Source organism: Lissotriton helveticus, chromosome 3_1, assembly GCF_964261635.1.
Source record: "Lissotriton helveticus chromosome 3_1, aLisHel1.1, whole genome shotgun sequence".
Lineage (NCBI taxonomy): Eukaryota > Metazoa > Chordata > Amphibia > Caudata > Salamandridae > Lissotriton > Lissotriton helveticus.
The window spans coordinates 594,518,197-594,533,478 of record NC_136061.1 but is presented as its reverse complement, the minus strand read 5'-3'; the positions used below and the strand labels follow the sequence as shown (position 1 = coordinate 594,533,478).

At 46.1% G+C, this 15,282-nt stretch overlaps 1 protein-coding gene across 1 annotated transcript in view; it reads left to right on the top strand.

Annotated features, from left to right (window-relative positions):
• ACADL (acyl-CoA dehydrogenase long chain) overlaps nt 1–9,665 on the top strand; it is a 563,007-nt gene extending 553,342 nt beyond the window's left edge. Inside the window, exon 11 of the mRNA XM_078680576.1 lies at nt 9,312–9,665. Within this exon, the coding sequence (XP_078536702.1) occupies nt 9,312–9,405 (94 nt within the window). The 3' untranslated portion in view covers nt 9,406–9,665. The remainder of the gene's footprint in view (nt 1–9,311) is intronic.
• Nucleotides 9,666–15,282: the final 5,617 nt, after the last annotated feature.

The following is a 15,282-nucleotide window of genomic DNA, read 5'->3' as shown; positions in this document are numbered from 1 at the left end:
AGCCTCAGTCGTTAGGGCCGCGCCGCCGCCATTTTCTGCCCCGCGGCCGGCGCGCCCTGTCTTGCTGCGGCTATAACACATCTTGCCCTCACCGTTGCTCTGACGTGCGTCCAAGAGCACCTCCGCGACCACAGGTCCTTGAAATCCCTTCAGGTGCTCATGTTAGGTGGCAGTCCTGGCGGACCCCGAAACTGCGGCGCAACCGCTATGCGAGGATGGGCTGGGAGGAGCTATTTTCGGGGAGACTCAGCTACAGTGGTCCGCGTGTAGGCCTCCACTTTCCGATGGTGAGATTTCCTTTGGTCGGCGCGATTTGGACACCGGAGCAGGCAGGATGGGTTCCGCTGGCGCTCACATTAGGGGCTGCATTCAGGTATGTCAGATGGTCGTTCAGGATAGACGAGGGAGCAATCGGACGGCGGAGCTCACATACTACGTGGCCATCTTCAGTCCGCGCTTGGCCACGATCTCAAGTTCCTATTCTTAACAAGCCTTTTGACAAACAACACCATCTTTGGTCCTGTTGTAGATACGTCCTTAGAAAAGATGAAAAAGGACACAGATGTGGCAAAATCTATGGGAGCTCAACAGTTCCCTTCTGGCCGTGGTTAATTTCAGTGCTTTTTCTATCACGTTGGGTCCAACAATACCTCCTCAGACACAATACAAAAGCAACAATCAGCCTTCTGCTTCTAAAGATTTCTTCAGAGGGGGTTACAGAGGCAACAATGGCAAAGGTAGAGATAGAGGTTCCAGCACATGCACCGCCCCCTCCAATACCAAGCAGTGACTTGCCTACACTCCCCCCCCGATCATTTAACACCTGTCTGGGGCATCTTTCACAATCCCTACCCGTCTGGCAATCAGTAACTACAGACAAATGGGTAATAGGAATTATCCGTTCTGGGTATTGCCTGGAGCTTACCAACAATCTTCCAAACATTCCTCCACCCTCACACAAAATGTCACCAGAACATTTACCCCTTCTCAAACAAGAGGTTCAATCTCTCCTTTTGAAGGGAGCCTTAGAGCCTGTACCTCTACAATATCAGGAGTCGGGTGTATACTTCTGTACTTTCTCATACCCAAAAAGTACGGTTCTATCAGACCTATTTTGAACCTCAGAGAATTAAACTTTACATACCATCAGGACACTTTCACATGGTGACGCTTCAACAAGTGCTCCCACTGTTACAACAGGGTGACTTTACGGCTACTCTAGACTTAAAGGACACGTATTTCCACATTCCAAAACATTCCGCTCGTTGCAGATGTCTCAGGTTTGTAGTAGCGGGGCAGCATTACCAGTTCAAGGTACTCCCATTCGGAGTCACCATTGCTCCCAGAGTCTTTACCAAATGCCTAGCAGTATTTGCTGCTCACCTACGAAGACAACACATTTATGTCTGCCCGTACCTAGATGACTGGCTTATTAAAGCCAGTATGTACTCATAATGTTTCCACCACACTCACATAACACTCCAGTTACTGCACCAACTGGGGTTCACAATCAATGTGTTGAAATCGCATATTCAACCCTCCAACACTCAATACTATCTAGGACCCACTTTAGATTCCCAAAGAGCTCAAGCCTTCCCCAATGCAGCAAGAATTCGCAATATTCAGGTGCTAATTCTTCAGTTTCAGCCCTCACCCCCTACTAGCTCAATTGTTTATGCAGCTGCTCGGAATGATGGCCTCTTGTATCTTGATTGGCTTCACATGCGTCCCCTTCAGGAATGCTTAGCAAGTCAGTGGAACCTGTCACAGGTTCTCCTAACCGATCTAGTGTTGGTAAACAGCCGTACTCATCGTTCTCTGCAGTGGTGGAACACACACAATTTATCAAAAGGAAGGCCTTTCATAGACCCGGTTCCACAGACAATGCTAACAGCAGACGGGTCGCTCAGTGGTTGGGTGGCTCATCTCCAAAATCACACAGTTCAAGGCTTGTGGAGTCAAAAGGTATGCGCACTGCACATACATCATCTGGAGCTGCTAGCAGTGTTTCTAGCGCTCACAGCCTTTCAAGTTCACCTTGAAGGCAAAGCTGTCCTAGTTCGCACCGACAACATGACAGCTATGTATTATATACAAAGACAGGGGGGACAGACTCTCCCAACTGTCACACCTGGCTCAACACATTTGGAAGTGGGCCATCCACCACAAAATCTATCTCATAGCAGACCACCTCCCAAAAGAAAACAATTGTATTCATTTATTTATTTATTTATTACAGGATTGCGACCTTCTCAGCAGACAGGGGCAACAAATTCACGAGTGGGAACTTCACCCTCAAGTTCTCCACCCATACTTTCAAAGTTGGGAGTTTCCTCAAATAGATCTTTTCACCACATATCAAAACACAAAATGCCCAACCTTCTCCACCTCCAGGTAGCCACACCCTCTCTCCCAAGGTAATGCACTATGGATGAACTGGTCATGGATATTTGCCTACGCATTTCCGCCTCTCCCACTCATTCCTTTAGTGGTTCGGGAACTCAGGCAAACATCCCTCACACTGATTCTAGTAGCTCCCACATGGGACTGTCAACCTTGGTTCACCACCCAGTTGGAGCTATCAGTAATCCTGCCACAAAAACTGCATCTCACATCCAGTCTCCTCACACATAGCCATGGAGAAATCAGACACCCAAATCCCAAAGATCTCAACCTGGTGATCTGGCTCCTGATTTGATTATCTTAATCTTCTACCAGACTGTATGAACATTATTAGAGAGGCCAGAAGACCTACTACAAGAGCTTGTTCTGCAGCTAAATGGAAGCGGTTTGTTATCGATTATAATAATATCAATCCTCCTGATGCTTCCATACAAAATATCATTTGTTATTTGTTACACTTGCAACGGCCAGAATTAGCTTATACTTCTATCCGGCTACATCTCGCTGGAATAGCTGAGTATTTACAAAATAGGCAACACTTATCTCTCTTTAGCGTACTCCTTATCAAAGCTTTTATGGAGGGACTAAAAAGAGTTATACCTCCAAGACTTCCACATGCACCAGTGTGGAATCTTTACATAGTCCTCATACAGTTAATGGGCCCACCATTTGAGCCCATGCATAAAGAGAAAAAATGTGGGTGCTAACCCTTCTCCACCTTACATTCCACCTCCTTCGCCCACTAATCCAAATATGCTCATCACACCCACAAATTCACCACCACCACCTGACCCACAGGATGAAGGGGATGAGAATAGGCCAAAGTATACTGACCCATGGGAAGACTATGACACTGACTGAACACTGATAATGATCCGGATCTATATCCTTCCAAACTCTCACCATCCAACAACAAATAGGATACATTGAGTTACTTAACAGGGCTGCTCATTATCATGGGGTGGAGCTACATAAAGAGGCTCTAGAAGAGGATTTCTTATTCGAAACCCTAAGTTCCTCTCAGAGAGCTACTGATACACTACCAATGCTCAAAGGGATGCTTAACCATACAGATGTGATCTTTAACCCCTTCGACGCTCATGACGAGCTCAGCTCGTCATGAAGTACACCTCTTGTATGCTCGAACCGCGGGATTCTGCAATCTTTAGCGCACAGCGGGAAAATGCCCCGCACCGATGCGGTTAAAGATCCTGTGATGGCAAGAAGTATTACACCCAGGGTGGAGAAAAAGTATAAGCCAGCACCTACTGACCCCACTTATATCAAAGGTCAGCCGCTTTTAGACTCACTTGTAGTACCCAACACTCGCAAGAGAGCTAACTCACAGACTACAGGTGAGGCCCCTCCTCCTGATAAGGATTATCTGATGCCCCGGGCAAAAAGGTAGTGTTGCAAGTGGCCAATCATTGACGCATTGCTAATGCGCAAGCTTTGTTAGCTCGCTATGACGATGAGCTAAAAAAACGAATGCTGTTCCTGCCTGATGAACAGAAATAAAAGGCTAATGACCTTATTCAGGAGGGTAAATTAATCGCCAAAACCTCCATCAGGTGCGCGTTAGACGCAGCAGACACAGCAATCAATCAGCGTTTTATTAATCGCGCTACTCACTGGTGAGGGTCTCAAGGCACTGGGGGTGTGGGGGTGAGGGGGGGGCGCAGCTTCGGTTCAGTCGAAGAGCCAGGTCTTGTGGATCTTCCTGAAGGTGTGTAGAGTAGGGGAGGGTCTGATGTTGAGTGGGAGCTCGTTCCAGGCTGCGACGTAGGAGAAGTGTTTTCCGCCTGCTCTAATTCTGCAAATGCGTGGGGTCGCTGCTAGTGCAAGGTCAGCGGTGCGAAGGTTCCTTTTGGGCACGTGGAAGGAGACTCTCGTTGAGGTCTGTGGGTCCGATGTTGTGGAGGGAGTAGCTTGAACACCAGCAGTGAACACCAGCGTACTGCGGAAACACCTTCCAGTTGTAAACAATCAAATTGCAGATTTGCTCAGTCGTCAAAGGCAGCAGACCCATGAGTGGGAACTCCACCCTCGAGTTCTCCTCCCATTCTTTCAGATGTGGGGCTTCGCATCCAAGTATCCACACCCATTGTGCAGAGGCAATGCACTATGGATGAATTAGTCAGGGATATTTGCCTACGCTTTTCCGCCTCTCCCACTCATTGCATCAGTGGTTCATAAACTCCGACAGGCGTCCCTCACACTATTCCTAGTTGCTCCCACAAGGGCCAGTCAACCCTAGATCACCACCCTATTGGAGCTCTCGGTAGTTCCTCACCACAAAATACATCTTGCATCCAATCTCCTCATGCAGAGCCATGGAGAGATAAGACATCCTGATCCCAGTCATCTCAACCTTGCCATCTGGCACCTGAAGTCTTAGAGTTTCAATCAGAGTACTTGTAAAGCGCACTACTTACCCGTGAGGGTCTCAAGGCGCTGAGGGGAGGGGGGTGCCGCTACTGCGCGAAGAGCCAGGTCTTGAGGAGTCTTCTGAAGGCGAGTAGGTCTTGGGTCTGCCGTAGGTGGGTAGGGAGGGTGTTCCAGGTCTTGGCGGCGAGGTAGGAGAAGGATCTGCCACCGGAGGTAGTTCGTTGGATGTGGGGGACAGCGGCGAGGGCGAGGCTGGCGGAGCGGAGCTGGCGGGTGGGGGTGTAGAAGCTGAGTCTGCTGTTCGGGTAGGCTGGTCCGGCATTGTGGAGTGCTTTGTGTGCGTGGGTGAGGAGCTTGAAGGTGATCCTCTTGTCGACGGGAAGCCAGTGAAGGTCTCTCAGGTGGGGCATGTTGTGGCTGCGGCGGGGGACATTGGCGATCAGTCGGGCGGAGGCGTTTTGGATGCGTTGTAGTCGTCGTAGGTGTTTGGCTGGGATTCCTGCGTAGAGTGCGTTGCCGTAGTCCAGTCTGCTGCTGACGAGGGCCTGTGTCACCGTTCTTCTTGTTTCGGTCGGGATTCACTTGTAGATCCTGCAGAGCGTGCGGAGACTGTTGTAGCAGGAGGAGGAGACGGCGTTGACCTGCTTAGACATGGAGAGGGAAGAGTCGAGGATGAATCCTAGGTTGCGTGCATGGTCGGTGGGTGTCAGTGCTGTTCCCAGTGTGGTCGGCCACCAGGAGTTGTCAAAGGCTGAGGGGGTCGGTCCGAGGATGAGGACCTCCGTCTTATCCGAGTTCAGTTTCAGACGGCTGCTCCTCATCCAGTCGGTGACGGCCTTCATTCCCTCGTGGAAGTTTGTTTTGTCGGTGTGTGGGTCCTTGGTGAGGGAGAGGGTGAACTGGGTGTCATCAGCGTAGGAGATGATGTTGAGGTCGTGATGGCGGGCCACGTTTGCGAGGGGGGCCATGTAGATGTTGAACAGCGTCGGGCTGAGGGATGAGCCCTGGGGGACCCCGCAGATGATGTCGGTGGCTTCGGATCGGAAGGGTGGGAGGCGGACGCTCTGGGTTCTGCCGGAGAGGAAGAACGTGGTCCTGTCAAAGGCCTTCTCTTGGATTCCAGCTTCTTGGGAGAAGTGTCTTTAGAGTGCGATGGCAGATCGTGTCGAATGTGGCTGACAGGTCCAGGAGGATGAGGGCTGATGTTTCGCCATTGTCTAGTTGGCGCCTGATGTCGTCTGTAGCGGCGATGAAGGCTGCCTCGGTGCTGTGGTTTTGTCTGAATCCAGACTGGGACGAGTCCAAGATGTGGTTGTCTTCGAGGTGGCGGGCCAATTGTCAGATGACGATTTTCTCTATGACCTTCACCGGGAACGGGAGCAGGGAGATGAGCTGGAAGTTCTTGAGGTCCTTGGGTTCCGCCTTGGGCTTCTTGAGGAGGGCGTTGATTTCGGCGTGCTTCCAGCTTTCCGGGAATGTCGCTGTTTCGAAGGAGATGTTGATGACCTTCCGTAGTTGGGGTGCGATGGCTGCATCTGCTTTGTTGAATATGTGGTGTGGGCACGGGTCTGACGGAGATCCTGAGTGGATGGAGTTCATGACCTTGCGTGTCTTGTCGTCGTTGATGTTGGACCAGGAGGTCAGGCGGTTGGCGCTGGTGGTGTTCGCAGGGGAGGTGGAGTCTGGCGTAGTCGGGGCAGTCGTGGTGTTGAAGCTGTCGTGGATGTCAGCCATCTTGCGGTGGAAGAAGGTGGCCAGTGAGTCACACAGTTCTTGTGAGGGCGGGATGTCGTTTGCATTGGCGCTGGGGTTGGAGAATTCTTTTACGATGCGGAAGAGCTCTTTGCTGTCATGTGCGTTGTTATCCAGCCGGTCTTCGAAGGAGGATCTTTTGGCTGATCTCTTGGCTGATCTGATGAGGTGGTGATGTCTGCTGGTGTCGTCCTTGTGAGCTGCGTGGTTGTCCGTTGTGCTTTCGTGGAGCCATTTCTTCTCCAGTTTCCGGCATGCGCGTTTGGAGGTCTGGAGCTCGTCGGTGAACCAGGTGGCTCTCTTGCTGGCGTCGCTGTTGAAGGGTTTCTTGAGTGGGGCGTGGGTGTTGGCGCAGTCGTCGATCCACTGTCTGAGGTTGCGGGCTCCGGCGTCTGGGTTGGTGGGGTCGGTGGGTGGGTTCTGGGCGAGGGTGGTGATCAGCTGGTCTTTGGTGACTTTGCTCCAGCAGCGACTAGACAGTTGTTGGGTGCGGTGGTGCATTGTTGGTTTCTTGAAGGCAAAATGGATGCAGCGGTGGTCGGTCCAGTGGAGTTCGGTGGTGTGGTCGAAGGCTACTTGGGTGCTTGTGGAGAAGATGGGGTCCAGCGTGTGGCCGGCGGCGTGGGTGGGTGCGGTGACGAGTTGTCTGAGGCCGAGGTTGTCGATCAGTGTGGCGGAGTTGGCGTCGTCGTTGTTCTCGAGGTGGAAGTTCAGGTCCCCGAGGAGGATGTAGGCCGTGGAGGTCGGCGATGGAGTCGCTGAACTGAGCCTGGGGTCTGGGGGGGTATGTAGACGAGTGTTCCTCTGAGGGTGGTGTTGGGGTAGGTGTGGATCCGGAAGTACAGGTGTTCGGCGGTGTTGAGGGTGTCATCTGCGTGGGTGGCGACCTTGAAGGTGGACTTGTGGATGATGGCTATTCCTCCTCCGATTCCGTTGGCGCGATCCCTGCGGGTGATCTTGTAGCCGTCCGGGATGGCTATGGCGATGTCGGGCGCCAAGGGGTCCTTCCACCAGGTCTCGGTTAGGAAGGCCACGTCTGGGGCGGAGGTGTCGAGCAGATCCCAGAGCTCGGCGGCGTGTTTGCGTGTAGAGTGGGTGTTGAGAAGTATGCAGCGGAGGTGGTTGGGTCCAGTCCTTGGAGGTTTGGTGGCTTTGTCGCAGGTGAGCCTGCAGATGCGGCAGGAGAAGGGTCCGTGGGTCCGTTTCGGGCGGCCTGGAAGCAGATGTGGTTTCGGCCGGCGTTGAGTGCGTGGAGGGTGCTGGCGTCCTAGCGGAGTCTGGTGTTGTGGCGTTCGCGGGGTCCAGGGAAGGTAGCTTTCCTCCTAGCTATCACATCACTGAGAAGAGTGGGTGAGCTTCAGGCACTAACCTTAGAAGAACCATTTTTACAAGTTCACCAAAACAAAGTGGTTCTTCGGATCAACTCTAACTTTCGACTAAAGGTAATTTTTGCCTATTATATCAACCAATCTGTTGAGTTGCCTGTGTTCTTCCCTCAACCAGATTCTATGGCAGAACGTGCTCTACACACCTTAGATGTGAAAAGAGCATTACTCCACTAAATAGGAAGGACAAAACCTTTCCGTAATATCAAACAACTATTTGTGGCTTTTGCTCCACCACATAAAGGCAATCCCATTTCAAAATCAGGTATTGCACGGTGGATAGTCAAGTGCATTCAAATATGCTATGCAAAAGCAAAATGAACATTGACAATTCCCCCTAGAGCGCACTCCACATGCAAATTAGGGGCTTCTATGGCATTTGTAAGAAATATACCCATAGATGACATTTGCAAAGCTGCAACATGGTCTACACCACACACATTCACAAAACACTATTGGGTAGATGTGTTAGCAAGACAGCAAGCTAGTGTGGGCCAAGCAGTTTTATGTACACTATTTCAAACAACTGCAACAGCTACAGGTTAGCCACCACTTTGGGAGATCACTGCGGTATAGTCTATGGAAAGGAAAATGCTACTGTTCTTGGCATATAGAGCTGTAGATCCACATGTGCCCATCCACCTCCTCAGGTACCTATACCTGTAGCAGTGACAACTTACTTAGATACATATATACAAGGACATCTCTTTCTACTACTCCTACTAACTCCATTGTCACCGTCTGCGGGAAAACAATCTAACAATGGTGTTGATGCCCATGCGCACTGTAACAACCCAAAGGAGGAGTCAACTACCTCGAGACTGGAAAAGACTTCTTCTTAAAAAAAATATATAGTGCAAACATCCAGGCCCAACACTAGATGGCAGGCTATGCAAAGCATGTGAATCTCCAGCTCTACATGGCAAGAATAGATGCATACTGGGTAAGTAGCATTTTCCTTTTCCAACATTCCTTTATTGTACATTGTTTTGCACAGGAGTTATTCACCTTTTAATCTGGACTCTGTGTATTTTAAATTGACCCCTCTTTTGTTATGGCTCTTTGGAACACCAAATAAATGCAACACAGCACTTACAAAGTTGCATTACAAACACATTCATAACCATTTTAGCGAAAGGGAAATTGTAACTTTTTTTGTCCCAGTAGTGAGTGCACCCTGTTATCAATCTAAGGCTGACCTGTATTTGGTGGTTTATTAAAATGGGTTCTTGTATAAGATTTCCTGCTATTGTGAATGGCTGAGTCCATCAGTAACACGAGTCACCATTCCAGCTTGAGGATAATATATTTAATAGAGATGTTAGTTCTCAAATATGATCACGTCTTAATTCGATTTATCTGTTTTTTTTCTTTCCACTGTAGAGCTTTTGTAGATTCCCGTGTCCAACCGATCTATGGCGGTACGAATGAGATCATGAAAGAACTCATTGCCAGGACAATTGTGAGTGATCACTGAAGCCACCAGATGCTGAACTCTTGGTCTTTATTAGGATGATACTTCAAATATCAGACGTGGAATATTGGACTGATTCTTTTGGGAATTTGTGATTTCTAGTCCAAATCTATTTTCTTTAAAAATCTATTAAGAATAATGCTGCAGCTAAAAAAAGAACTTAAAAAAAAAGAATAATGCTGCAGCCAATATAAATGTTATTTAAAATGAAGTGCTAACTTTTTCATTTTCTTAATGAATGTAAATAAAGACATAAAATAGCACTTTGTTTTTTGATGTTATTAACGTGTTGTCTCTGTATATGTGCAAAGTAACATTACTAGAAGTGCTTCTTTGTAGTTGACTCAAATTTGCTGTACACTTTATTAATTAATGTTTTACTTACATTCCTATGAATTATTGTTAGGTCTGACCTAGTTTGAATTCCGATGCTATATTTATCTTGTTTTGAAGCCACAGGCAATATAGAATTATCACAGCCTGGAAGAAACTCATTCTAATGATGAAAGTTGCACTATCCAAAAGCTGATTTATTTCTGATGGTTGCTTATGAAGACAAAGTTTAGTTATTTATGTCTCATGATTGTATTGTCTTTTGCTGGACTCATTTGATTCATATATAATTCTTCTGCAGTTTTGCATCTATACATCCTATGCCTTTCATGCAATTGGATTGATAAAACTCCAAAGGACTGAAACACATGTGAAACTTTAAAAACCTGCAAAAATAGTGCACATAAGTGCCTTGAGCATGAGCACACAACAGAATATGCATAATTATGCTGACTGACGTGGAACGTTCAGCTCAGGGATCTACCGTTTAAGATTTTATTTGAAGGAAAACAATGAAGCGAGTAAACAGATAGTAGGACAGATATCATTCCACAGCCTTGAACCCAATAAAGCAACTAACCTGGAAGTTGGCTGGCAGCAGAGAAATGTATCCTGTTGACAGTAATTTAAACCAGGTTAACAGGTGAGGGCAAGCCCTTTAGTGAATTTAAAAACAATGCATAGTGATATTGAAAGTGTGATACAGATTTTTCAACTAGTGTTCCCGAGATAAGAAAGGAGTGATATAAGAAGAGTTAGACCAAAAAGTAGGCACACACAAGAATAGGAATTGGATTGAAATGGAAACCACTTATCAAGGAGGGCCTACATATAAAGAGCAGCAGAGTCAACGGCTATGCAACTAGAGATTGAAGAAGAAGTTTTGTTACTGGGAACAGAAACCATGATTTTCTTGATATTGTACAGTTAAAAACAACCTGTATAGAAACCAGACATTTGTTTTTGAAAAATTGGAGTAGAATCAAACTTAATACCTAGCTTGGGAGCAGATGTTGAAACAATAAGGAAGGATAAGTGATTGAGGTTAAAGATAAAATGGATTCAGAGGCATAGAACATTACGATTTCAGTTTTTTAAGAACTTAAATGTTAAGTATTCAAGGCCATCTGTGTTTTAATGGCATTAAAACTGTGAAAGAGAGGACCATGGAGCAAAATCCGTGAACTTTTATAGGAAGTCTTAAGTGCCATTTGCATAGAAATTAACATGAACTTCAATAGAAGAGTAGAATAGTATAGAGTTTAAAATTGACGGGTCAATCACAGAATCTTGCATTAGGCCCTACCTGGGGGAGGTGGGGATGAGAAGGACATAAATGCTTTCCAAGAAACAAAAAAAAGAATGACCAAATAAATGGAAACTCAAACAAGAAACAAAACCTGAAACACCCAAAGAACATACAATATAAATGTTATAGACAGTATTGAAAGGAATTTAAAGATCCAACGCTACCGATATAGAGGATAATTACTAATGACGAGCATGAAGACTGAAGCTCAACTCGGCAGTAAAGGCAGTCTCTAGTGTGGCCAGTCTGAAAACCAGACTGAAACTAACATGATCCATTATAATAAGAAAGAAAACAAGTTTTTTTACTTTTCATTGTCTGCCTATTTAGATTGCTTAGCTTGTGTTTAACGTAAAGAAAAAGACTGGAAAAGAGGAAAAAGGAAAATACAATATGATCTGTTTTGAGAAGCTGTCTGAGCAGCGAGGGAGGAACAGAAGCACACCAAACCCTCAGAGCAGAGGTTAAGTGAAGTGAGAGCTCTAGGCAGTGTTGAGGAAACAAACTCAAACTGGAGCGTTCGTTGTGTGCACAGCTTTAAATGCATTGAAATATTGTGTTCTGCTCTGCTAACTTCTTTATCTGTTATTGAAAGAAATGAGATTATTATTAGAGGTGGGCGGCTGCGCACCTGAAGAAATAATTACAACTCTTGCCTGGATGAACCCTCAAAGTCACTAATTTACCCTCAGCTCACACACTAATAGCTGTGGCACAGAGCAGACAGTCTTAACTTAGGGTAATGTGTAAAGTAGTTATGCAGTACCAAAACAGTAATAAAGTCAAAACACCAAGCAATAAAAATCCAAGTAAAATGTAATAAAGAAAATAACACTAAATTGACAAAGAACCAATAAAGAAAGCCAGAGATATTAATATTTAAAGTTTTAAGTAGACATCGCGCCAAAAAGCACTAAGCGCCAATTATAATTTATGATTGTGGTAGACCGAAACAATTTCAGGCTGACTGTGATGTAGCGCGGGTCAGATATACCAACCTGGTTTGTCACGGGCAAAGTATTTAACTTCTGACTTAGTCCTCTTAGTCCCAACTTTCCAGGGATTCTGGAGCAGCTACTCTGAGTCACTTCTCAGACTCCCAGAACCTCTGGGGCAGAACTCACTCCAGCAGAGGCTACCTCCAAGGTTCACTCCAGATCCAGTTGCTACTGTCAGTCAGTCAAAATACTCTTTATTCGATTTTTGTTAAAATCATAAAAGACATAAAGCAAACACAAATACAATTTCTTTAAAACATCACTCGATCTCATTACAAAAAGTTTTCTGCTTAGTGATTACAGTTCAACAGGTTGTTTCTCAAAAGTACAAATCTATTTACAAATATTAAGAATTTTTCTTTAAGAACAAATTTGAGTTTAAGACAGGTCTATCCGGGGTAATCTTTTTTTCCTAGATCTAAATGCAGCAGTTAAATAGCAAGCAACGCTAAACATGGTGTAGGTATCTGCTAACATTTGGAGAAAGGTTAAGGCTGGCCTTATTTGAGAAAAGCCCGCCGCTTTCAAAACAGGGAATAGATATTTTTTCCTTTCGCTACTATAAAAGTCACAAAAAAATATAAAATGAAGGGTGTCTTGAACTGAAAATTGATCACATCCGCATGGCGGACCATCATCAGGTTTTGACCACACCGGAAAATTTCCTAGAGAGTAATGGATTAAGTTCATCCTGAATTTAGTTAAGAGGAGTCTATGGAGAGGATTAGTCACAATTTTTAAATAGGGTTCCATGGTGGGCGAAGTCGTTAGAACAATATGTGCCCTCACCATGGGTTTCCTCAATTCCAATTCTTCTCTATCCATACAAACCCTCTCCAGAAACATCTGCTTAATCAATCTGACATCCTCCCTCCTGATGCTGGATGGGTCATTAAAAAGTTCCGGTCTCCCCAGCATTAGTAATGTAGATTTAATATATTTTAGCCAGGGAATTCTCATGGCGTTATCCCTTGCAATGACGTCCTTAAGGATGGCATGGTTTAGCGTCAGCTCGGGGTTCAGCCATGTTTTGACCCAGAAAAGGAGGGGGGCTAATTTTAGTTTGTCAGAGATATATGGTAAACCTATTTCCTCATGAATAGAGAAAGTAGGTGTGGAATCAGGGACAGATAAAATATTCCTAATGATACCATTTTCTATCCTCTGTAACTTTGCCGTCTCTACATAACCCCAAATTGCAGATCCATACATAGCGATTGGAACGCACTTACTGTTGTATATTTTAATCAGCGCCTCCATTGGTTTGGCTCCCAGTCTTTTTGTAAAGGCCAGCAGGGCTGATGAAGATCGTGCTAAGCTAAGACTTTTTGCTTTGATCTGGGGGGCCCAGGACCCTCTTTGGTCAAAAAGGACTCCCAGATAAGGAAAGACTGGAACCCTAGAGAGAATCTCCCCTTTGCAAATAAAAGTTTTTTTCTGCAACATATTCACTTTACGACCAATAATCATAGTGTGGGACTTGGAGACGTTTATTTTCAAGTCTAGATTCTCCATGAAGGAACCAAAACGGTCCAGAAGAATCTGTAGACTATTCCCTGTGCGAGCTATCAGGACGGCATCGTCCGCGTATAGGAGGGCTGGGATCTGAGCTCCTCCTACACGGGGAACGTCAGCCAATCCTGTTTCTAGGTGTTTCCCCAGGCCATTTATATAAATAGTAAAAAGAAGGGGGGCCAGGATGCAACCCTGGCGCACCCCTTTTTCAGATTTAAAACTTTCCGTGCACCTTCCATCCCTGGTGACTCTTATTTTTGCCTCAAGATCTTGGTGTAACCTTGCCATAAATGCCACCAAGGACTCCTCTATGCCTAGCTCTAGTAGAATAGTCCATAACTTACTCCTATTCACCAGGTCGAAGGCCGAGGAAAGGTCCATAAAGGCCAAGTAAACTGACCCCTCCCCGGCCACCGTATACCTGGAGACTAGAAGGTGGAGATTGGAACATTGTTCCAATGTCCCCCTATTCTCGCGAAAGCCGTATTGAATATTCGAGAGTCCCCCATTCAATTCTAAATTTTCCCTTAGTTGGACCAATAGGACTCTACCTAAGATTTTAAAAGTAGAGTCGATAAGGGAAATTGGGCGATAGCACCCGGGGTCCTCCCGATTTCCCTTCTTAAAGATGGGAACTATTATGGATGTTGCCCATGTTTGAGGTAGGAGTCCTTCGGCTGCTGCTCTAAACACTCTGGTCAGTACTTTACTCCAGATTACTGGGCAAAATTTAAAAAAGTCTGCCGGGACACCATCAGGGCCAGGTGCCTTATTTTTTGTGGTATCCATAATGGCTTTTAGGACTTGCTCTTCCGTAAATACCACTGTGGCTGCACAATAGGCCACCTCGGTAGTAATTGGGCAGACTAATGATTCACCCCCATAAATATAGCTAAAATGCTGTACCCATCTCTCATCGGGAATTACGCAATCTGTGTTCAGATTGTTCTCCCCTATAAAAAAGGGGTGGTTAATGATTTCCCAGAACTGTTTACTGTTTTTTAGAACATCTACATTGAGTAGATCATTCCATGCATTGTTCTTGATCTCATCTTTCCTTGCCCTCACGTTGGCTTTATAGGCCCGTCTCAGATGAGAGATTAACTCTTTATCCCTTTCCTTGGCCTTAAGGGCCAGTTTCAATTCTCTATGTGACCTTGAGCATTTGCTATCAAACCATTTGTGGGGCATTGTAGGGTACTTTGATTTGGGTTTTATAAGATCCCTGACAGTTTGTGCACAGATACAATTAAAAGCTGTGACAACCTGAAGGTTCGAGGCAGTTTGGTCAAGACAAGTTTCTATCGGTCCCTCAATTTTGGGGAGTAAGGTTTCCATAAACCGTTCCTCCATAGCCATACCCCATCTAAGCCGTCTGCCCTGATCACTGGTTGCTACTGGTCAGCTGGTCACTCCATGAAAAAGGGGTCTTGCAGCAGTATATGTCCCTGTAGTCACACAGGACATCAGCCAACTTACCCATGGTGTCCATGTCTTTGCCCTGAGTGCAAAGGAGAGCTGCTGCAGTCCTTCAGGGCTCCTCTCACATTATAGAGAGCAGGTCCCATCCACTTATAATCCTCTGCAGGTCAGAAAGTGTTCTCTCCAGGTAGCTTGGGGGGGATATGTGGAAATAAAATTGACAATTGTGCCCCATCATTTCCCTGTTTCTGCCTGACAGCCATTTTTCTCAGACAAACACCCATTTTGTGTGTGACATGCTCT